At 49.1% G+C, this 24,340-nt stretch overlaps 1 protein-coding gene across 2 annotated transcripts in view; it reads left to right on the top strand.

Annotated features, from left to right (window-relative positions):
- ZNF800 (zinc finger protein 800) overlaps nt 1-24,340 on the top strand; it is a 95,655-nt gene that overhangs the window by 46,447 nt on the left and 24,868 nt on the right. For both annotated transcript variants that reach the window (XM_069627844.1, XM_069627843.1), the window contains exons 2-3: nt 10,564-10,662; nt 10,955-11,069. In XM_069627844.1, coding sequence (XP_069483945.1) covers nt 10,609-10,662; nt 10,955-11,069 — 169 coding nt within the window. In that variant the 5' untranslated portion in view covers nt 10,564-10,608. The remainder of the gene's footprint in view (nt 1-10,563; nt 10,663-10,954; nt 11,070-24,340) is intronic.

Below are 24,340 nucleotides of genomic sequence, written 5' to 3'. Positions count from 1 at the left end.
TTCTGTTTCTGATACTCTTGATGTTCTTGCCCCTGTCATGAGGATCCACCTGAAGTCCAAATCCAAGTGCAATTCCTGGTATGACTCCGACCTAGCTACACTTAAACGTAGGTGTAGGGCGGCTGAGAGAAAATGGAGGGATTCCTGCTCATCCTCTGACAAACTGGCCTGTCGCCTTCTCCAAAGGCAATACCGTCTCTCTGTCCGTACCAAGAAGAGAGTCCACATTCAAGTCCGTGTCTCCGCGGCATCTAACAGCTCGGCCGAACTCTTTAAAATTTGCAACGAGCTGGCCAACCGTGCTGCAGTGTCTACCCCTACCCTTGCCTCTCAGGCTCATTGCAATGCCCTGGCCTCACACTTTATCTCAAAAACCCAGGACATCCTGTTCACACTTTTCTCCACCCCCTCTCCTCTCCCCTCTCCGACGGTACCCACAGACACTCCTCCAGCCACCCCCCCACCATCCTTCTCTTCCTTTCCTCTTTTCTCCCCTGATGAGGTCGCTAGACAAGTCCGAGCTATGAAAGCCTCGTCAAAACAGGTTCATCCCTGTTCCTCTAAAACTCTCAAGGACCACATTGATACCCTCGCTCCGGCCCTTGCCGACTTCTGCAACCACTCCTCAGGATCCTTCCCCTCCCCTCTTAAGCACTCCCTTGTGCATCCTCTCCTCAAGAAACCCACAGCGGATTCCTCTTGTCCGGCCAACTATTGCCCAATTTCCATTACCCCCTTCTTAGGCAAACTCCTTGAAAAGCTGGCCATCTCTCAGCTAAACCTTCATTCTGATTCTGTTGGCTGTCTCCATGACCATCAGTCTGGCTTCAGATCTGGCAGAAGCACAGAAACTGCTCTCCTGAACATCCGTGGAGATCTGCTTTCCAACCTTGACTCTAGCATTCCCTCTGTTCTCATCCTACTTGATCTCTCCTCTGCCTTCGACACGGTCAACCATACCATCCTGCTCAACCGTCTCCGGGATAACTTGGGCATCACCGATCAGGCCCTTGCCTGGCTGACCTCTTTCCTCTCTGATCGACCCTCCCAGGTCCAACTTAGGTCCTTCCTATCATCTGTCTTCCTCTCCATGCTGATGTATCAAAAAAGTCAAACCTCCTACTGCACCTCCTCAGAGGTATTCTTCCTTTCCTCTTTCCCCCAGAACCTCACTGTCTCCCAAGCTCTGGTTCTCTCTAAGTTGGACTATTGCAACAGCCTCTTTCTTAATCTACCTGCCTCTACTCTCCGCCCTTTACAACTTATCCAGAACTGGACTGCGAGACTTGTCCTTGGCCTGAAGCCCTGGGATCGTATCTCCCCAGCTCTGAAATCTCTCCATTGGCTCCCAGTGGATGCAAGGATTAAATTCAAAACCCTCTGCATTGTCCACAAGGCTTTCTGGGGCCTGGGTCCAACATACCTTCAGCTATCCCTCCGCAAATACCTCCCATCTCGAGCACTCCGCTCCTCTACCTCTAACTCCCTCAGGGTCAGTCGTTTCTCAAAGAAACAAGCTGGGGGTAGATCTCTGTCTTCGGCTGGGGCCTCCCTCTGGAACAGCCTCCCTGCCACTCTAAAACTTGAGGAGAACCATCTCCGGTTCCGGAAGCACCTCAAAACCTTCCTCTTTGCTTCTGCCTTCTCCTTCCCTCTCCCCTGCTGATTCCACTCTCCCTCGGCACCATGAACCTGGCCACCCTCTGTCCTCTGGGCCCAGGTACCTGCTCATCTTGCCACCCTCACGCACTGCCTCCGGGCCACCGCCTGCACTGGGATCTGTATCTGTACCCGTACAGCCCTCCCCTTCTCTTCCTGCACTTTGAGACCTACACGGCCTGCTGCCATAAACCCAGCACTTGCCACTTGCTGGCTGCACTCCCATTGTTTGTTGCCTTTTATTTATTATTTTAGTGTTATTTTTTCCTTCTCGCTCCGCACTCTCCTTTTGTTCCCCCTCCCATGCTCTTCTCCCCCTTCTCCCTCTACCCTGCACTTGCCTGTTCTCAATGTCACTGGGCCTAGTAAGATCGTTGTTTTTGTCCTCCCCTGTTCCCTTTCCCTTGCCTTGTCGTGCTCTGAAACACCTGTGTATGAGCGCGATAGAAATAAAATATCATATCATATCTGAGTCGGCCAGTTATTGTATGGGTTGTGATACATGAGCCAAGGGTGTCACAACACGATAGGATACAAAGACGTGTTCAGAGTTTGAATTGATCGACAGGCATATCGGGGGAGTGCCTTGATGGGTGGGGCCCGAGAAGAGGGCTGTCCATTTAGGTCTTCTACTTTAGTCAGTGTAGTCTTCTCCTTTTGGGATGTTAGTGATTTTGGGCAAATATGTATTTGTATATTTATTTAGCATTTGTTTCAGCGCACAAAACCCAACGGCATCTAGTCTCTAGTTACAAATGGTGCATAGTACAATTAACGAAGTGCAAAAACATGAATAAAAGTTGCAAGGTGAGCGCAGTCTGGTAAAGTCTCGCCTCATAGTACGGGGGGTTACGTAAGTGCAAACAAGCATTAGGACAATCAGTGGGAGTAAACAGCCTGGTAAAGCCTTGCCTCATAGTACGGGGGGGTTACGTAAGTGCAAACAAGCATTAGGACAATCAGTGGGAGTAAACAGCCTGGTAAAGTCTCGCCTCATAGTACGGGGGGGGTTACGTAAGTGCAAACAAGCATTAGGACAATCAGTGGGAGTAAACAGCCTGGTAAAGCCTTGCCTCATAGTACGGGGGGGTTACGTAAGTGCAAACAAGCATTGGGACAATCAGTGGGAGTAAACAGCCTGGTAAAGTCTCGCCTCATAGTACGGGGGGGTTACGTAAGTGCAAACAAGCATTAGGACAATCAGTGGGAGTAAACAGCCTGGTAAAGTCTCGCCTCATAGTACGGGGGGGTTACGTAAGTGCAAACAAGCATTAGGACAATCAGTGGGAGTAAACAGCCTGGTAAAGTCTTGCCTCATAGTACGGGGGGGTTACGTAAGTGCAAACAAGCATTAGGACAATCAGTGGGAGTAAACAGCCTGGTAAAGTCTCGCCTCATAGTATGGGGGGTTACGTAAGTGCAAACAAGCATTAGGACAATCAGTGGGAGTAAACAGCCTGGTAAAGCCTTGCCTCATAGTACGGGGGGGTTACGTAAGTGCAAACAAGCATTAGGACAATCAGTGGGAGTAAACAGCCTGGTAAAGTCTCACCTCATAGTACGGGGGGGGTTACGTAAGTGCAAACAAGCATTAGGACAATCAGTGGGAGTAAACAGCCTGGTAAAGTCTCGCCTCATAGTACGGGGGGTTACGTAAGTGCAAACAAGCATTAGGACAATCAGTGGGAGTAAACAGCCTGGTAAAGTCTCGCCTCATAGTACGGGGGGTTACGTAAGTGCAAACAAGCATTAGGACAATCAGTGGGATTAAACAGCCTGGTAAAGTCTCGCCTCATAGTACGGGGGGTTATGTAAGTGCAAACAAGCATTAGGACAATCAGTGGGAGTAAACAGCCTGGTAAGGTCTCGCCTCATAGTACGGGGGGTTACGTAAGTGCAAACAAGCATTAGGACAATCAGTGGGAGTAAACAGCCTGGTAAAGTCTCGCCTCATAGTACGGGGGGTTACGTAAGTGCAAACAAGCATTAGGACAAACAGTGGGAGTAAACAGCCTGGTAAAGTCTCGCCTCATAGTACGGGGGGTTACGTAAGTGCAAACAAGCATTAGGACAATCAGTGGGAGTAAACAGCCTGGTAAAGCCTTGCCTCATAGTACGGGGGGGTTACTAAGTGCAAACAAGCATTAGGACAATCAGTGGGAGTAAACAGCCTGGTAAAGTCTCGCCTCATAGTATGGGGGGGGTTACGTAAGTGCAAACAAGCATTAGGACAATCAGTGGGAGTAAACAGCCTGGTAAAGCCTTGCCTCATAGTACGGGGGGGGTTACGTAAGTGCAAACAAGCATTAGGACAATCAGTGGGACAATCAGTGGGAGTAAACAGCCTGGTAAAGTCTCGCCTCATAGTACGGGGGGGTTACGTAAGTGCAAACAAGCATTAGGACAATCAGTGGGAGTAAACAGCCTGGTAAAGTCTCGCCTCATAGTACGGGGGGGTTACGTAAGTGCAAACAAGCATTAGGACAATCAGTGGGAGTAAACAGCCTGGTAAAGCCTTGCCTCATAGTACGGGGGGGTTACGTAAGTGCAAACAAGCATTAGGACAATCAGTGGGAGTAAACAGCCTGGTAAAGTCTCGCCTCATAGTACGGGGGGGTTACGTAAGTGCAAACAAGCATTAGGACAATCAGTGGGAGTAAACAGCCTGGTAAAGTCTCGCCTCATAGTACGGGGGGTTACGTAAGTGCAAACAAGCATTAGGACAATCAATGGGAGTAAACAGCCTGGTAAAGTCTCGCCTCATAGTACGGGGGGGTTACGTAAGTGCAAACAAGCATTAGGACAATCAGTGGGAGTAAACAGCCTGGTAAAGCCTTGCCTCATAGTACGGGGGAGGGTTACGTAAGTGCAAACAAGCATTAGGACAATCAGTGGGAGTAAACAGCCAGGTAAAGTCTCTCCTCATAGTACGGGGAGGTTACGTAAGTGCAAACAAGCATTAGGACAATAAGTGGGAGTAAACAGCCTGGTAAAGTCTCGCCTCATAGTACGGGGGGGTTACGTAAGTGCAAACAAGCATTAGGACAATCAGTGGGAGTAAACAGCCTGGTAAAGCCTTGCCTCATAGTACGGGGGTGTTACGTTGGGTGTGCAAAGAAGCATAAGGACAAAATCAGTGGGCGTGCACAGTCCTTGTTGGAACGGGCATCTAGAAAGACTTGATAGTTGGTGGGTTTGATGTGGATCGCGTCTGGTCTAGCTACAGCTGTAGGTTCATTTTTTATTTTTATTTTTAATGCTGGGTGGAGAAGGTAACCCTCATGCCCCTGGTTGCAAATCCTGGTATATGCAGTATTCAGATCCCAAAACAAAGACCCTGCTGTCCAATTAATCATTGGGCTGCAAATCCTGATCCAAGGTTTTCCGAGGATGTCCTTGTGGAAAGTCAAGTTCATCAGCAAAGCAGTGGTTTGTTTCCTAATGAGTCCTGATAACAAAGGCTGGCCATCCACTCCTTGCACTGGTAAAGCATATTTCCCGGGGGATCGTAGTATTCCTTGTAGAAAGTGAAGTTCATTGATCTGGAAGCAACAAGCAAACCTCCAGTCGGGAGGACTCCCGACAGCCGGTTGCAGGAGTACTTTGCAGGCAGACGCAGAGCAGGCCTGACTGGTAGCTGGGAACCGACCAACGGTGGTGCGACCTTGAGAAGGTGGACCGAGAGGTCCATTAACTGTACCAATAGCACCTGGGGATAGACCCCACAAGCCAAGGCACGCCAGCGGGGAGCAGAAAGAGAAGCAAGGAGAGCATTCAGCAGGAATGTCCCAAAGCCCCAAGACGAACCGGTGACGATCCCCCACCAGAGCAAACCTAACTGGAGTCACAGAAGACCCATTAGGGGTTTGGGGAAGGGTGCCAAATGTAAAGAAAGTGTCAGGAGTAATCTCCCTCGACTCAGTCTTTGCACCAGAAGCACAGACTGCATTGGGAGTAATCTCCCTCCTCTCTAGAGTTGTGATTAAAAGTTACAAGTGTGGAGATAAAAATTACCAGTGATCTTCGTCATCTGTTGCCCTGTCAGAGACTAGAAGAGACCAACGTATTGGCAGTAGTCGTACTCAACACTCTATTCTCAAGACGGACACTAAGGCTAGAGAGTACCACGAGAACAGTCTCCTTTGTCAGAGTGTTAGAAGGAACCAAGGACACTATGGGAACAGTCCCCTTGTTGGTGCCAGCAAGAAGGAAAACAGAGGCAAGAATTAACTGTGTATGGGAAACAAAAGGAGCGTATGACCTTTTAGAAAGCTCTGAGAGAATTTCAAAGTTTTATAAAAACGGTTGCAGGAAGTTATCCAAAGATAGCCGGCGGCTGAACCAAGAGAAGGGTGTCATTCTCCTGGTTTCCCACATAATTGTTGAATCAGAATCTAAGGCAAAACGTTACCAAACAGCAGCCAAGAAGCTAACCAAGTTTCCAAGGAGAAGGTTGCAGTTGCTGAACTGTTGGGCCAGAATAAGCGAGTCATTTTTCCTGGTTATCCACATAATTGTTGAATCTGAAACGAAGGCAAAAGGTTACCAAACTGAAGCCTGAAGCCTGGAGGCTGACCAAGTTGATCAGGGGAAGGTAACCGTTGATGTACTGTTGAACCAGGAGAAGGGAGTCATTCTTCGGTATTGGCTACAGTTGCAGAAGTGGAACTGCTATGAAAGACTCCAAGAACCACGCCCATAGGGCTGATCCCATTGAGCCAGGAGAAGGGAGTCCTTCTCCTGGAACTATATATGTTAATGTCTTTTGTTATTTGTACAGCTAGAGTGGGCGAGTTTGGACAGAGGACGGACACTTAATAATAATAATTTCACATTTATATAGCGATACGAACCCTCAGGTATCTGAGCACTGCTTATTATTACCCATGGTGTATGGTGCTCATTTATCGACCTCGGAAGGATAAAAGGCTGAGTTTGGCCCTGCCGGGATTTTAACCTGTATCGGCAGGCTCTGCACGGATGTCAAAGCGAGCGCTCTACTCGCTGTGCCACTTGACCGGCTTGACTTGAGTTGGTCATCCACCCTGGCGACGAGCACCTCAGTTATTCTTCATTTAAGTAGGGAAACCCCTTTTGCAATCCGGAAAGAGAGGCCTTTTTCATTATTATTTAACCCTTTAAGTGCCATGGGTTCCCCAAACCCCCCCCCCCCCCCAGTGCCAAGGGCTTTTTTGGTGATTTCGGTATGTCGCCATTCAGTGCCTTGTAAATGTTTTGTTACATGCGAAATCTCGGCCAAATTTGTCCCTTTTTTCCCCCACATGTAGGCGGTCGTAACGCCACCCACGAATCCTAGGTTGCTGTAGGGGGGTGAGAGAAAATAAGCAAACAGGGTGAAATTCTTGGGTTTTTTCAAAAAATACCAATAAAATGATGTACAAAGAAGCCTGTGGTTTTTTCCTTGTAATAGCTAGGAACAAATGGTTTGCTGGGCTGAATTCCCCAATTTCCTGGCTTTCAAGAACAGGTTGAGTGGAAACGAGAAAAACAATATTTTAATGTGGTTATCAACCGTTTTGTGAGCGGTAGGTGATTTTGGCCATTTTTGCCAATTGGACATGCGTGGACGGAATGGAAGAAAGGGGTAGGAAAGCCGAATTGGAAGACAGAAAGGCATACATTTCTGAAAAGTAGACAAAATTCCAAGTTTAGGAAGGGGTGATTTGCGCAGGTCAGGCAACAACTAGGTAGGGGAAAATTCCATAATTTGGGGGGGAAAAGCCGGAAAATGACAGAATAAAAGGTATGTGGTGGACATGGTTGGCCTGGTACGGCAATGGCTTCTATGAATTGTAAGAAAAACAATGCTCTGCTACATTCCCCCAACTCTTGCAGTTAGGAAGTAACACATTTTTTGTAATGTTTCACAAAACAAGCAATACCACAAGCCAATAATCGGAGACATGGTACGCAGTAGTTATATGCTTACGGCCTGAACAGGCATACTTAGCATGTGTAAATCAGGAAAACCAATGTGGTGAGGAAGGGCAGGCAAACATTTTTTTGAAAGAGCACAGGTAGACCTTTTCAAGGGTAGGTGACTTGTGCAGTTTACAAAAGTGTATGGTGCCTAAAGTAGCAACTAAATGTAGGACAATTCTGCAAAATGAATGGGTTGTGTGACAAGGGCAGCAGCAAATGGACCGAAGCGATATGAAAACCACGCAAACACAACAAATGTCGTACCTTCCCGCGTTCCCACATGTGTCCCGACGAAAATGGTACCTCACATGTGAGGGTGCACCTACCTGGGGGCAAAGGCGAGAGCCAAAAACGCGGCTAGCCCCAAGTCTTTTCCGACAGCTGAATTTCACGATTTTTTTAGAAGGGCGCACCATAACGATCTGGGCATAGGGTGTCCGAGCCACCTAGGAAAACTGGGAACCCTATGCATTTCTGAAAAGAGGACACTTGTGGGAATCTGCAGAGGTCTGACTTGCGCAAATCGACCCAGAATGTGTTACCCAGAAACCCAGACAAAGTGAGCATTGTATTTTTTCCCACCACTGGAGGTGAAGGACCCCCTGTAGGTGCATCCAGGCTCCCTGGAATGGGAGTACAGCAGAAGGAGTGCTCTTGTCCTAGAGCTCCTGCATTGAGTCTCCCAGCTACCCAGAAGTCAAAGAGCAGTTGAATCCTATTTCATCATCTCAAGCAGCTTCGACCATGCTCAACACCCTTTAGGCCTACACAGGACCCACAGTGCTGCTTTTGGCACGCCATCAACTTCAGGTTGCTGACTTTGTTTCTTAAGCAGTCTCGCACCAATGACTATCACCACTGCCTCAACTCGAGTTCTATTACTGTTGGAGCTTCTGACTCGGCGAATCCTGGACAGTGCATCAACTCAAACATTTCTCAAGACGATTCGACCCTACTAGAAGCCGCTGTCACTCACTGACTCAACATAGCGAATGCATGGTTTCCACTTGACTGCCGAATCAACACCACTGCTTGACTCATATTATCTCGAGCGCCATCTCAACCCACACAGAGCCCAGTCTCGACTCTTGAGTCGATGCTGGATCGATGCAACTCTCCCTGTGTCGAGACAAACTTCACAGCAAGAAAGTGCATGGATTCCTGGCTCGACGCTGTCGAGCACCTAAGACAAAATACTAATGTATTTTGAGGAGGACTGATCTCTCTCGTCCAATTCTGGGACAATAGTGACTTTTAATCCCGCTTCTCTGCCTTTTTACTTTCAAGGCTCGTTTTGAACATTGATGGTGTGCAAAAGAGTACTGGCATTCTCCGTTCCCTTACAGGGTGGGTTTTTGCTTGTGTTTTCGGTCAGATATTTGCATTTGTATTGTTTTATTAGTGTTTCTAAGTCCGTGTTTTTATATAACATTGATTGGTCAATCCTTTATTTTGGAATCTATGTACAATTTCTTTTTTGGGTTTCTTTTTTTGATCAACTCACATCCCTCCTGAAGATGTAGACTACGCAGTGCCTGTTTCACCTTTTTGATTGGGATCACTGCTGGTTTAGTAGTAGTCGGTGTCAGTACCTGTGGGGATCCTCCAGTCTGTGTCCCAGAATCAGGACTGTTACAGGATGAAAAAGGGCCTCAGCAGTCAGAGCGACCTTTGGACCCCCCATAGATGTAGTTGCATGGTCTGAGTACAGAGCTCTTCTACCAGTCTGCCTCCTTTACATGAGGAATCTGGTGTGGGTGTGGTCTGAACAAGAGGTCAAATGGTTCAGGAATGCGATGAGGGAGAGGCTCAGATGGGTGAATCTGTATTATAGATTGGGACAAAACACAGCTAGGGATATAGTGGGAAGTGTTTTAGAAAAAAAAGGAAAAGCTTAACAGGCTGCAGAAAGACTGGGGCTGCAGGCTTTGGGTTCTTCCGAGCCTCCCCCTTTCCTTTTAGAGTCAAGTTGCGCGACTTAGATGGGCTGGTGGGATCTTTACATGATCAAAGAAAGCTTATTATCCAAGTATGGTGATGCTGAATACTCCTAAATTGCCCTAATACTAATAACTACTTACCTGATTGATTGGATCCCCTGCTGAATTGTGCATTTTATGAAGACACGCCGCAGACACTTATGCTCTGAACCCGGAAGAAGTACCCTGGAAGAGTGTCGAGACCAGCGGCTTGGAGCCTAGAGCAGGATCGAGGTAGCCGCAAGTGCCATCTTCCATGGCGCCTGCCTGAAGATGGTGGCGGTGGCGCCAAGAGGCTTGTCTGGCCTTTTGCATGTGAGCCTCTATCGTGAGGTCAGGCACCATGGAAAATGCAAGTTGCGCCAACCTAAATCCTGCTCTAGGTTCCAAGCCTCTGGTCTTGTGACTCTTTGCTGGTAAGCAGGAGAGTGTGGTCTGGCGGGTCTGGGAGGGTGGAAAGAGATAGACTATGAACCGGAGGGACATCATCCCTACGATGATTTCCCAACAGTCTGGGACTGAGTAGGCAACAGTCTGGGACTGAGTAGGAAACAGTCTGGGACTGAGTCGGCGGTTTAGCCACTACTTATCTCTATGCTCCTGCTGATCAGTCGTCATTTTGTCACATTGAGGCCTACTTCTAGAAGTAATATCAGCCTTGTCGTACCCAAGCCAGTGCTTTTAACACTGCCATTGCTACTGCTGGGGGTAGTTTTACAATTACTATTGGTACCCCTGCAACTAGCAGTAACAGTACTAATTGAGATTATAGAGCCACAGGGTTCCTGCCAAAGCCATTTCACTTGCATTAGTGGGACTGATATTGCTTCCAATAAGTGCACTTCGGATACTACTAATACTACAGGAATATTGCACTAGTAGTAGTTTTGTCATTGGTTAGACTAATATTCATGAATAAATACTCAATAATAACTCACGCTCAGTGTCTTAATATATGAAATCCCCCTTTCCTCTTTTTCAGTACTTCTTGGAGCACTTATAACAATTTTGCTGTGCCAGCCTAATTATGGACAAAACCTACAGCAACCTACGTAAAAAGAAACGAATCCTGCGCAGCCAGGTATTTGCAGATATGTTCTAGTTTAGGAGTAACATTTACAATTTAAGCTACTAGCCAGGCATAAGAAATCACTTGCCGCATCAGTTCTCCACATAATTTCGTACTCGCCAATGGCGAGTGCATTTTCTTAGTCCAGCACGTGATTGAAGATTTACATTCTGTTATGCCCACAATGTCTTCATGTAAACTTTTGTCTAATTTTCATTTTACGGAGATCTCAGAAGCGGTACTAGTTATGCTAGGCAGTGTCCCATGTGGTCATGGTATATGTAAAGTTATTTCTCTATTTCAGGAAAACAGTCAAAATGGGTTGGAGGTTGAAGAAACAAGGGCAGAAGTGCAGAAAATGCAGCTCAGGGATAAATGTTGCCAGACGGACCACCATCACCACGGCTGCTGTGAACCAGGTATATCGCTTTTTTCTGAAATATTTGGAAATAATTCTTTATTTGCAGTGGTCACTGCGGAGTATTGCATTTTGTTTTTCGTAGTCGAAAAGGGGACGTCGACTAGGCGTGTCTGAAACACTATCCCTATAGTGACGTGCGTTGTACCCACAATCCCTCACGCGTCGAGGTCCCTCAGATTGTTTTTTTCCGCCCAGCTTCTGGTCGCCTTCACGCGGAGCTCCTCGAGAGACATTGCAACCCTCGACCTTTGGTCGTTTCTTCTACGAAGATTAATACAGCACTCCCTCGACGCAGTGTAGCTGTTCTCCGCCGAGCAAAATCGTCGACGGAGGGTCGAGCGGAGGAAATCTTCAGCGCTGCCGAACACGTGGCCTGGCCTCGCTGGCCACTTACAGTAGGGAGAGTGGGGTCGTGGGACATCTCTGGGTCTTTCTGAGAATGCCTTTCACTTTCCCCTTCCTTTCCCTGGGGGTGTTTATCGCGATTTATTGCCTCTGCTATGGAGAGGACACCATTTAGGTTTTGCCCACTTTGTAAAGGCAAATTCACTTGGAAGGACAAGCACTCACGGTGTAACCGCTGCTTGCCCCTCGATCACAAAGAGGAAGGGTGCGCGGCTTGTCGGCTTCTGAAGCCTAAAACTCTAAAAGACCGTAGGGTTAAAAGGTGGGCGGCCTACGCGATGTCGAAGGCCGAAGGTTCACCCGCCGCTGCTACCACCGACAGTGACGAGGAACGCGATGACACGACCTCCGCCACGGAAGTCGAAACCCCCTCTAAGGAGCGCTTACGCGCTTCGTCGTCTGTCCCCGGCCCCGACGGGCTCGGCTCACGCCCTGCTTATGGGGATGAACACCCCGGCGACACTGACGCACACAAAGATTCACATAAAGATAAGCACACAACCCATGGCTCTTCTTCGTCTAAGTCGAAGAGAGCTTCGGCGCACAAGGAGACGCAGGTTCCACCGGCGGCCTCCTCGGACCGTTCGGGTTCGAAGCCCCTCTCGCAACCGCAGCCGCGACCTGCGACTGGGCTTTCGGCAAACAAGGGCGCCACCACCAAACCACCGGCCGGTGCGCATCAACAGAAGGCGCATACCGCCGTACACCGCTCGATACCCATAGCGTCGAAAACTCAAGCTTCCGCCGACAAGAATGTCGCCGATAGCTTAGCCAGGATCGTTGTAGCCGACGCCCAAAAGCGTACGCCGAAAATTTCGTCGAGCGTTACGCATAGATCAAAGGATACGCCGAAAACACCCGAAGGAAAGCAGGGATTACCCCCTTCAGTCAGGGAGTCTCCCTACACACCTGAGGGTTTTGAGGAGGGCGACGGGACACTTTCCTCGACGCTTTGGGAGAGGTCGAGCCATTTCGAGGTAGACAACTCGAGTTTTCCCCCGCTAGACCGCTCTGGGGTACCCCATGAAACTATGGAGAGACTCCACCTCTGTATGGAGAGGATGGAAAAGTTTATGAGTACCCAAGCCCCTCTAACTCTCAGAAGAACTAGAGAAGGGCCTCAAGACGACCCCAGAGCCAAAAAACCGAGGCTGGTCGATCCCCTGCTGGACACAGCCTCAGACTTCCAAGACGTATATGACCTCACTGGGGAGGAACAATACTTCGAAGAAGAAGATGATTTCATGGACAACGAAAGACAGAACCAGGAGGAATGTCTAGAAGACAGAACAGACATTATAGAAGAAGGCTTCGGGATTAGCCCAGGAGAAGGACCTTCGCACCCCTGGCAATCACCATCAGTGTGTTCCGACACTGATGCCCTAAATCTAACTCCTCCGGATAATTCTCCAGTTAGGAACACGTCTCCAATAGACGATCAGCCTACTTTCAATGCACTGTTGCGCAGAGCAGCAGCGCATTTCGAACTGGACACGGGAGAACTCTCTCCAGAATTAGACTTTGTAGAAAGAGTCATTAAAGAAAAACCCCCGGTCAGCCAGACCATTCCTCTCCTCGCTTCAGTTAAAAGGAGGATCACCCCGTCGCTGTCCACTCCCGCTTTGATCAGAGGGGTCAATCCACGGATTGAGAAACTTTTCGCTCCTTCACCCTCAGACCCGCTCTACATTAGAGGACATTCCATACCGGACTCCCTAGTTGTATCTAATACTAGAAAGAGGGCAGGGGTACCACTTTCCACCAGTGAGGCACCCCCTGACAAGGAGGGCAAGAGGCTATATGCCCTTGCAAAAAGAGTTACTTCCTCGGCTGCCTTCTCAGCAAGAATTGCCAACAACAATTCCTTGCTTGCGAGCTACGCAGACGCGCAGTGGACCAAACTGCGCAAAGACGCAGAGGAAGCACCGGAGCCTTTACGTACACGCCTACTGTCGACTATTGGCGAAGGAACACAAGTGAACCAGAGCATTGTAAAAAACTCTCTGGACGCGGCAGAAACAGCAGGACGTTCCCTGGTACAAGGAATACTCCTAAAGCGCCATGTATGGCTGCGCAACTCAGGCTTTAAACCGGAGACACAGGCGTCTTTAATAAATAAACCTGTCGAGGACGCTAACCTCTTCGGAAAAGCGGTAGATGAAGCCCTAGAGATGGCCAAAAAAGAGTTCGACACTAACAAGACTCTTGACCAGATCTCTAAGCCCACTACCAGACGCGGCTATGGCAACAAGCGCTTTTTTCGTGGCCAACGGCAACAACAACAAGGTCAGCATCAGCAATACCCTGCCACCAATTACCAAGCCAATAGTGGGCAGTACAGCCAAAGAGGCCAACGCCGGGGCAAAGGGAGAGGTCGGGGATCCACCCCCAGAGGCTCCCAAGCCCCCAACAACTCCAAGTGACGCGAAGATTCGCGTCCCCTCCCATGCAACACCGGTCGGGGGCCGGATAACATCCTTTCTTCCTGCATGGGAGGAGATAACGTCAGACCGTTGGGTACTTTCCACCGTAGCCCACGGATACTGTATCGAATTCAACAGTTCCCCATCCTACAAACCCCCGAGGGGACGACGGTTGACGCCGGAACATCTTGCCATCCTTCTTCAAGAAGTACAACAACTGCTGGAAAAAGGAGCCATAGAGGTCGTGCCTCTATCTCAGGTAACGGAAGGTATTTATTCAGTGTACTTCCTTGTACCCAAAAAGGATCTAACCATGCGCCCTGTATTAGATCTGCGCCCAGCGAACAAGTTTATCAAACCCCAAAAGTTTCGTATGGCGACCTTACAGGAGGTGATCCCGCTGCTTTCGCAGGGAGATTACATGACAACATTGGACATGAAAGATGCATACTTTCATATTTCAATGTTGCCAGCGCACAGAAAATACCTAAGGTTCATGATAGAGGGCAAACACTACCAGTTCAAGGTGCTACCCTTCGGTATAGCTTCAGCACCAAGGGTATTCACAAAGGTACTGGCAGTGGCTGCGGCCCACCTGCGCAGGTTGTCCATCCCAGTTTACCCTTACCTCGACGACTGGCTCATAACAGGGGACTCTTACGAAACATGTTTCTCCAATACCCAAAAGACGGTAGACCTTTTGTTCCAACTGGGCTTCTCCATCAACGAAAAGAAGTCCAGTCTAGACCCCAGTCAAATCAAACAATTCCTAGGGGCTCTAATTCAAACAAGGGACGGCCTCGTCTTCCCCTCCAAAGAGAGGGTCCAAAACATGCTGTTTCAGATCCCCCAATATGTGACCGGCCGAGAGGTGACGGTACGCAAAGCAATGCGCTTGCTAGGAATGATGGCGTCGTGTATTTATTTGGTACCTCACGCGCGCCTGCGCCCAATGCAAGAGTGGCTCAACAGCCAGTGGTGTCAGGCCAGCGGACAATGGGACGATCTAGTGGTGGTCTCGCAGGCCTTGGTTCTCTCGCTACAGTGGTGGACAAAGGGGAACATGGAAAAAGGAAAACCCTTTGCCACACCCGCGGCGGAAGCCACTCTAACCACAGACGCATCCCTCACAGGATGGGGTGCTCACCTATCCCATCAGACTGCTCACGGAGTGTGGACTCCGAACGTAGCATCCAAACACATCAATCTACTGGAGCTACTAGCAGTATTCAAGGCGCTAAAAGCCTTCCAAAAACACCTACAAGGCAAGACAGTAATGGTCCTTACGGACAGCACTACAGCCATGTACTACATCAACAAGCAGGGGGGCACCCACTCTCCAGGCTTGTCCAAACTGTCCCAGAATATATGGAAGTGGGCTCTCAAACAGGACATGTTCCTACTGTCACTACATGTACCCGGGGAACTCAATCTGCTGGCAGACAGACTCAGCAGAGATTTCCCTCTGCCCGAAGAGTACGAATGGCGTCTACACGAAGACATCGTCTTCGACGTCTTCACACAATGGGGATTCCCAGAAATAGACCTGTTCGCAACCCTGGAGAACTCTCAATGCCTAAGTTACGCCTCCAGGTACCCCCAGAACCAATCCAAGGGGAACGGTCTATCGATGCAATGGTCAGGGAAATTTGTTTACGCTTTTCCCCCGACTCCCCTTCTCAACAAGGTGGTGCACAAGATGCACCAGGAACAAGTGACCATGATACTGGTGGCCCCAATGTGGGCCCGACAGCCATGGTTCGCTCACTTGATGGAGATGTCTCTATCTCCCCCAGTAAAACTCCCCTGCCCGTACAACATGCTATCTCAGAACAAGGGCAGGACTCTGCACCCATGCCCCCAGAACATGAATTTAGCAGCTTGGCTCCTGAAATCATAGAGTTCGGACATCTACAACTCCCGCAAAGATGCATGGACATCCTCAGGGAAGCCAGAAAACCGAACACTCGCCACTGCTATTCTAGCAAGTGGAAGAGATTTGTCATCTGGTGCAGGAGTAAAAGCATCAACCCTATTGACTGCTCTCCCACACATGTGGTACTATACCTGACCCATCTCTTGGATTCAGGCCTAGTGTTTAACTCCATTAAAGTCCACCTAGCGGCACTTTCTGCATACACCACCTCCCAACTCAAAGTGTCGTGGTGGAGGATCCCAGTTATAAAGACATTCATGGAGGGAGTAAAGAGAATACACCCCCCGATAGCGGACCCTGCTCCCGGATGGGACCTTAATGTGGTACTTACCAGACTCATGGGCTCTCCATTCGAACCCATGCACAAAGCATCCCTTAAACACCTTACTCTTAAGACTGCTTTTTTAATAGCTATCACCTCCATCAGGAGAGTAAGTGAACTTCAGGCTCTTTCTATTCTAGACCCCTTTGTTACAGTTCACAAAGATAAAGTGGTTCTACGCACTCACCCTAGGTTTGCTCCGAAATTTATTTCTAAATTCCACGTAAACCAGTCTATAGAACTACCAACGTTCTTTCAAAATCCTTCCAATTTGGGAGAAAGGACTCTGCACACACTTGATGTACGCAGGGCGGTCATGTTCTACATGGAAAGAACCAGACCATTGAGGAAGACTAATCAGTTCTTCGTCTCGGTGGCAGCAGGAAGAGAAGGAGATGCGGTTTCAAAATCCACTATTTCTAGATGGATTGTTCAATGCATCACTCTCTGCTATACTCTTGCTAAGAGAGAACTACCCTTTAAGCCAGGAGCACACTCTACTCGAGGCACGGGGGCATCCATAGCATTCATTGCAAATGTTCCCCTTGAGTCCATCTGCAAAGCGGCTACCTGGAGTTCTGTGCACACCTTTACAAAACACTACTGTCTAGATACACACTCTAGATCTGACTCCCAGGTGGGACAGGCAGTATTACGACACCTTTTCTCTACTGTTCCTTCTCATAACCCACCGCCAACTCCGGGTACTGCTCGCTAGTCTATGCACAGCATGTGATTCTAAGCAGATTAACAAACATCAGAAGAGAATGCATTACTTACCGTAAAAGCATTTCTGATGGTTGTATCTGCTTAGATTCACATGCGCCCACCCTTCCTCCCCGCTCGGATGGAAGGAACATAGACTTCCTTTATATATCTCTCTCTCTTTCTGTACTCACTCACGTCTAGAAGGCTCCCTCAGGGCAGAAAAAATACAAACAGAGGGACCTCGACGCGTGAGGGATTGTGGGTACAACGCACGTCACTATAGGGATAGTGTTTCAGACACGCCTAGTCGACGTCCCCTTTTCGACTACGAAAAACAAAATGCAATACTCCGCAGTGACCACTGGATGTCGGACCTATGCACAGCATGTGAATCTAAGCAGATACAACCATCAGAAATGCTTTTACGGTAAGTAATGCATTCTCATTTGCATGTAGCATCCACACATTCTGATTTGCTAATAACAGCATCTCTTTTTATGTTATGATATATTTTATTTGTATCGCGCTCATACACAGGTGTTTCAGAGCACGACAATGTTGATTTATACCGTGCACCGCTACCACCCAGGGGGCAATCTCCAGGCGCTCACGTGGCTCTGCAAGAAAAGAGGGCGTGGTGTGTTAGTAAGGATAGAATAGGTTCAGAGAGAGAAAGAAACTGGCGCCTGTGTGTGTTGTGTGTTCTATGTCCGGATGGTGTATGGCCTAACTTGCCCTATGCTAAGGTGGGATTTCCCTGCCTAAAGAAACTAAGGACAGTCCGAGTCAGTAAGTTCAACTTAAGTCTGTCTGTGTCCAAAACCTATTGCTTGCCCTCACAACTAAAGCTAAACAATGTTTAGGGATATCGGCAACAAAAGAAATAGTGTTCTAAATAAAGTTCTGAGCTTCTTCCAGTTCTTGGCTTACTTTCCAGCTCCCCTTCGCCAAGTTCAAAGCAGTTCCAAATAAGCCCTTGGGTTCCCTTACCCCAAGAAGACAACTCGGTTCACAATGTCCCTGGTTTCCTTTCCTCAAGATGTTAGCTCGTCCAGCTTGCCAACTCCCAATCAGTTCAAGTCTCTTAATTCTCAAAACCAGTGCCAGGTCGACTTCACAATCCAGTCCGGCTCTTCAATAGTTGATACAGATTGCTATCTTCTGCATCCACTTCAGCAATTAATTCACAAGCGACGATACTTTGTCTTTACTTTTCCTTTGCTTTTCTAGACAGGGTATCCTCAGTCTAGGCACAGTTGTCAGACCACACGGTCCACCCATTACAGGTCACGCAACCGATAACCCTAGACTTTTTTGCCCACACAGTTTTCTCCGTCACAGCACCCGTGTTCTGGTTTAGAATAACTTTGGCTTCTCCTTGCCCGTCTCTTGGCTTTGCCACAGTGTGTTCTTTCATGCAATCGCTCCATGGTGCTCACTGTCCTTCACCACATTACTTTCACACTCATCAATAATGTCCATTCCTTGGTGGCTCCTCCGGGCGTCTTCTCTTCTCGCTCTCTGCTCTGCGCACACGTCCCTGCAATGTTGTAAGCCCCGCTCGCATTTTGGAAATGTCTGTGGGTTGCCGGCAGCTCTGGCCGTCACTCGCGGAATCTGCTGGTAGCTTGCAGCACTGGGGTCTCTTCGTGCCCCACGCGGATGTGGGCACCCGACCAAGGAGGCTCTACCAGCGTTGACCTTCACACAGTCCACGCGGGCCACAGCATCACAGTCTCTTCCGGATAACTGACGGTGTCCTGGCCTCCAGGCAGGACCCTCTTGACAGCCTCCGTCTTGACAGGATTTCTCTCCTCGCAGGCCTGCACCTCCCAGCCCAGCTTCTCTCCTGCTGGTCTCCCCCTCCTGACTATCGGCTCCACCTTTTATGCACCTCTAACCTACTTGTAATTTTTTATTTGTAATGTGCTTAATACCTAGAGATCTCTAAGCGCGGACCGGGGATCAAACCTGTGATGCTCCAAGTCGTCTTGCTTTCAAGGCAAACGCGTTGCCCCTGAGCTATTAACAAGTTACAGGCGCAAGACCTTAATTCCATTTGCCTGACAATAATTACTGGTGTTCCCTGGACATGCTTGACCCTCACAACAGTCTTCAGGCCTCTTCCACGTCCCAGTACCAGAGTGGTGTATTTGCATGGTAGTGTGTACCACTCCTAGTCGCCTCTTGCCCCTAGTCGCCTCTTCCACTTCCCAGTACTAGAGTGGTTTGACTGAGGGGAAATGAAAGGAGTGATTGGCAGCAACCTATAAAGGCAGGGGGAGGGTAAGGTTTGTTAACACAAAGAAAAGGGGGATACATGTCTCGCCTGCAGACATCCTCTACCCAATCCCCAAGGTCCCCTTCACCCAGGTGATCCTTCCTCGCTTCTCCACACCCAGGGTCAGGATGCAAAATTGATGGCCTTTCCCTGGCCACCTGAGAAGAGTATCCAAGTGGAGTGGGTGCGAGGATACCCTCAGATTTGTCACAGCATGGGGTGGGGAGTGAAGGAGAGACCTGTCAGGAGAGGCAAAGTGACATTGGCCAGATTAAGGCCGGTGGACGAAATCCAAAAAAGCCACCGGTCATGGGTTGAAGGAAAGGGGGGTAATGCACCCCTCAAATACGGAATGGGAGACACCCCCTCCACCAGAATAGGAGACACCCGCTCCACCAAACAGTGAATGTTTTAGCCAAGGTTGCAGAAGATGGGAGGCATGCAGACATGTGGAGTCAGTGGGTGCCCTAACAATATGGGTGAAAGGAGGCTGGCGGTCTAAGAAAAAGGGAGCCAAGAACAGGACCCAAACCACTCCTCCTAGTGGATGGTGAAGGGCACCGATCAGGTGGGTGGGTGGAAGCGGAGACCGTGTGCGTAGTGCCATGTTGTGCAGAAAAATGACCAGCGGAAAGATGATCCTTACCTATCCACATGTGCCCTTCCCTGGAGGACCGGTGAGCCGGTGCCTCCTGCCCTCAGGAAGCATCCACGTTCCCTGCATCTGCTGGACATGAAGAGCCTTGCACAACCTGATCTTTCTAGTTTTCCAATGGGACAGGCTGTTGGCCTGGGTTTTTCCCACTATGGAAAGTATTCAAGATGTAGTGAAAATGCACATTCTTTTTTTTAGTTAAAACCCAGCACCTGGAGACTGCCACTGGGTGGTAGCGGTGCCCGGTATAGATCAACATAACATCTGTATCTTGGGGGTTCCAGACACTGCTGGATTTCTTGTGCTCTCTGTTCCGCTTGCATGGTTTGAAATAAAATGGGTCCAGTTACACTAGAAATTCATTATAAGTCTGCCTATTCACCCCGGTCAGCGGTGATTCTGATCCCTTCATTTATTGTATTGCATTGTTGTCATCATTTATATAGCGCCATTTCCCATTTGTATGGCCTCAAAGCGCTTTGTGGGTAGAACGCCCTCGGGGACTGAAGTCCAGGTATTTCTGAGGTAAGATCTAGGCTGGAGGATCAGTGTTTTCATTCTCCTGGCTGGAGTCCAGTTTTTGGAGGTCCCCCTTCTATGATGGGAAGTACAGATTGCTCAGAAGGGCCGCCTTAAATATATATTCTGGAGCTTCAGGCTATGCATATTTGTGGTACGGCTTCTATCCATCAGGGGCATCTTGGTGCAAAACTTGACCAACGATATCCCAGGCACGTTTTATGTAAAGAAGCAGGGGTGAGGGTAAAGGGGGCAAATCTCCGTCCCTAGTGGTGATAGCTGTGGAATTGGGCCATTTGAAGAAGCAGGGGTGAGGGTAAAGGGGGCAAATCTCCGTCCCTAGTGGTGATAGCTGTGGAATTGTGGGAATGGGCCATTTGAAGAAGCAGGGGTGAGGGTAAAGGGGGCAAATCACCGTCCCTAGTGATGTAAGCTGTGGAATTGTGGGAATGGGCCATTTGAAAAAGCAGGGGTGAGGGTAAAGGGGGCAAATCACCGTCCCTAGTGGTGATAGCTGTGGAATTGTGGGAAAGGGCCATTTGAAGAAGCAGAGGTGAGGGTAAAAGGGGCAAATTTCCGTCCCTAGAGGTGTTAGCTGTGGAATTGTGGCAAAGGGCCATTTGAAGAAGCAGGGGTGAGGGTAAAGGGGGCAAATCTCGGTCCCTGGTGATGTGAGCTGTGGAATTGTGGGAATGGGCCATTTGAAGAAGCAGGGGTGAGGGTGAAGGGGGCAAATCACCGTACCTAGTGGTGATAGCTGTAGAATTGTGGGAAGTGGCCATTTGAAGAAGCAGGGGTGAGGGTAAAGGAGGCAAATCACCGCCCCTAGTGGTGATCGCTGTGGAATTGTGGGAATGGGCCATTTGAAGAAGCAGGGGTGAGGGTAAAGGGGGCAAATCACCGTCCCTAGTGGTAATCGCTGTGGAATTGTGGGAATGGGTCATTTGAAGAAGCAGGGGTGAGGGTAAAGGGGGCAAATCACTGTCCCTGGTGATGTGAGCTGTGGAATTGTGGGAATGGGCCATTTGAAGAAGCAGGGGTGAGGGTAAAGGGGGCAAATCACCGTACCTAGTGGTGATAGCTGTAGAATTGTGGGAAGTGGCCATTTGAAGAAGCAGGGGGTGAGGGTAAAGGGGGCAAATCTCCGTCCCTGGTGATGTGAGCTGTGGAATTGTGGGAATGGGCCATTTGAAGAAGCAGGGGTGAGGGTAAAGGGGGCCAATCACCGTCCCTAGTGGTGATCGCTGTGGAATTGTGGGAATGGGCCATTTGAAGAAGCAGGGGTGATGGTAAAGGGGGCAAATCACTGTCCCTAGTGGTGATCGCTGTGGAATTGTGGGAATGGGCCATTTGAAGAAGCAGGGGTGAGGGTTAAGGGGGCAAATCACCGTCCCTGGTGATGTGAGCTGTGGAATTGTGGGAATGGGCCATTTGAAGAAGCAGGGGTGAGGGTAAAGGGGGCAAATCACCGTTCCTAGTGGTGATCGCTGTGGAATTGTGGGAATGAGCCATTTTGCATGGGATCTATCTCGCGGCCCTTCATCTTCTACGCAAGTGCGGTCGAGAGGTTGACTACATGTGGGCGCTTCACCGTAGTGGTGCAGGACTTATTGTCCTGATGGTGATCTTCCACGGTGGATTCCTTTGTGATGCCCCCCAGAATGCCAAGTGCCATCTTCTGGGCAGGAGCCAGGTTTCCCTGGGGGATACTCTGATTAGCTTTGAGGGGCTCTTCCTCTGTGTTCCCTCTTATTTATTGTTACGGTGCTCTGCCTGCAGAAGGTGGGCACCCTGTCTCGGAGGGTGGAAAGAGTTCATCTCCCTCAATCCTCGGCACTTCTTGGGTGAGCTAGACCTATAAGGGGATCATTTGAGGGTATGGCTGCAAGGAAGAGTTGTATCAAAGATGAATACATGGAATGGAATCGAGGTTATGGTTGTTGTCTTGACCTGAACGTTAATCCCTTGACATGCCGGCTGGATAATGTTCTATCCTTTGACTCTCATTCCTAGTTTTGTGTTGCAGGTTAAAGAGCTTTCCCACACCGCAAAACTACACATTTGTGAGTCCTAAGGGACTCCATGGAATGGGGGTTTGCTGCCATTACCGGCACCTGGAATATCCTGTTACTACCGGGATATCGGGCGTTGGTGATGGTAGGTCAGTTTCCCGGTATTATATCGGAATTCCCAGCGGCATGCCGGGAAACTCTGGAATAAGTATTGACGTATGGCTCACTTCTTTGTGCCTTGCCTCTTACAGGAATACTGAGGAGATCTCATTTAGTCTTTCGAGCACCATGGTTCAGCATCATTTTGATGGCACCCATTGGTTCTTCCTGCTGGTTTGGCGCCTGCATTCCTCCTTGGGTTTTAATGTGATCTTATTGGCTTTGGCATATGAACTGTTGGGGCCTATGGAAAACCTTCTTTCTTGTGGCAGCTGCGTTAGCCTGCAGAGTCAGTGCAGTGCGTTGCAGGCTTTCCATTTCAATGCCTTACACAGTGTTCCACGTGGTGCTCTGCATGTGTCCTTCCTAAGGAAGTCTCAGACTCGGTCTCCTTACCCACCATTTTACAAACCCCTCTTCAAAGGCAGAAAGAGGTCTGTTTATCTTAGATGGCGCAGAGATCTTGAATCATACCTGGACTGGACTGCAGAGTTTTGTTATTCCGAGACCCTCTGTTCACTCTAGAGTATTCTCTCGTGGCCAGCTGCAATCCAAGACGACTATAGTTCATGGATATCGTCTCTTGCCTTTCAGGAGGTTACTATGTCTGAAATCGTCATGCATTGAGAGCGAAGGTGGCTTTGCTCACCTTGCAGAGGCATATCGCCCGGGGACATGATTGCCAAGGCAGCTAATTGGGTTTCGCCTTCAAGCACAACTGTTTGCATAACGCCCTTCTGACCGGCGCCTGATTCCACCAAGCAGTTTTGCAAAACATTTTGGCCCTAGCTGAGGTGGGCATTCCACCCCCGCTAGGTACTTTTGCTTGGCCGTCCCCCATAGTATGGAGAAAGGGGGTTGCAACCAATGAGGCCGTTACACACTGTAGTGAATACTGTTCTCTACTCCCTAGCACTGGGGAGATTCTTTCCTCGTGTCACACCATATACTCTCCCGTTGCATGTGATTATAACGAACTGAGAAATCACGAATGCAATTTTACCCGGGTTGAGAGGGTGCTCCAAACCTCCCGTTTATCCATGTTTCTAACCCCACCCGATCCACCCCCCACTCACCTTTTTAACCCCCAACCCCTATATATTTAGCATTCAGTATTATTTAGGTAAAATTGCATTCGTTATTTCCTATTCGATATAATCCCTGCATACCATACGCTCCCACGTTCCCCACTAAAACTAGTCATTTGCCATGTAGGGCCTAGGAAGCAGATAAAGTACTCGCTGAGTGAGGCCTGGCCGCCACTGGGAGGGCTGTGGCTGCCGCGTGCATTCATCGTTTTTGTGGGGCTACGTTTGTATTTTTTGTATTAAAATAGAGTATTAAATAGCGCAATCCTACCTTGAGAGCAAGGTTCAGGTGGACAGATGTACAAGAAATCCTGGAATGTTTGTAAATATGGGGAGAATGGATCCTAAATCGCACCTGGGAATTCCATAAAAGTAGGATTGTTTTAGGTTCTCTCTTGTGAACTGCAGGAGCGTTGGCGCAGTCCTGCTTGTAGCCTGAATGGTATTTCAGTATGCTGGACACAGCAGGAGAAGGACTGTTTCCCGGTCTTCTCCCTCCCTGCAGGATAGTTTTGTTTGAAGCCTTTCCATGGTCTGGTTCCTTGAGGGCTGAGTGCTGCCAGAGGTGGTAGGTGTAGCGGCCAGGGAGGCAGGCGTTCAGCAGTGGCTGCCTTGTAAGTGATGCATGCGATTCTGCAGAACATCCTGCCGGGGATACGGAGCCAGTGTAGGTCACCCGGTATGGGGGTGATGGGGTTGGATTTCTTGGAGCCTCTCATGCAGCGTGCCACAGCGTGATACTTACTTGAGAGAGGCCAGGT

Source organism: Ambystoma mexicanum, chromosome 12, assembly GCF_040938575.1.
Source record: "Ambystoma mexicanum isolate Mex_15411 chromosome 12, UKY_AmexF1_1, whole genome shotgun sequence".
Classification (NCBI taxonomy): Eukaryota; Metazoa; Chordata; class Amphibia; order Caudata; family Ambystomatidae; genus Ambystoma; species Ambystoma mexicanum.
The sequence above is the reverse complement of the archived record's forward strand: the minus strand, read 5'-3'. Positions and strand labels throughout refer to the sequence as shown.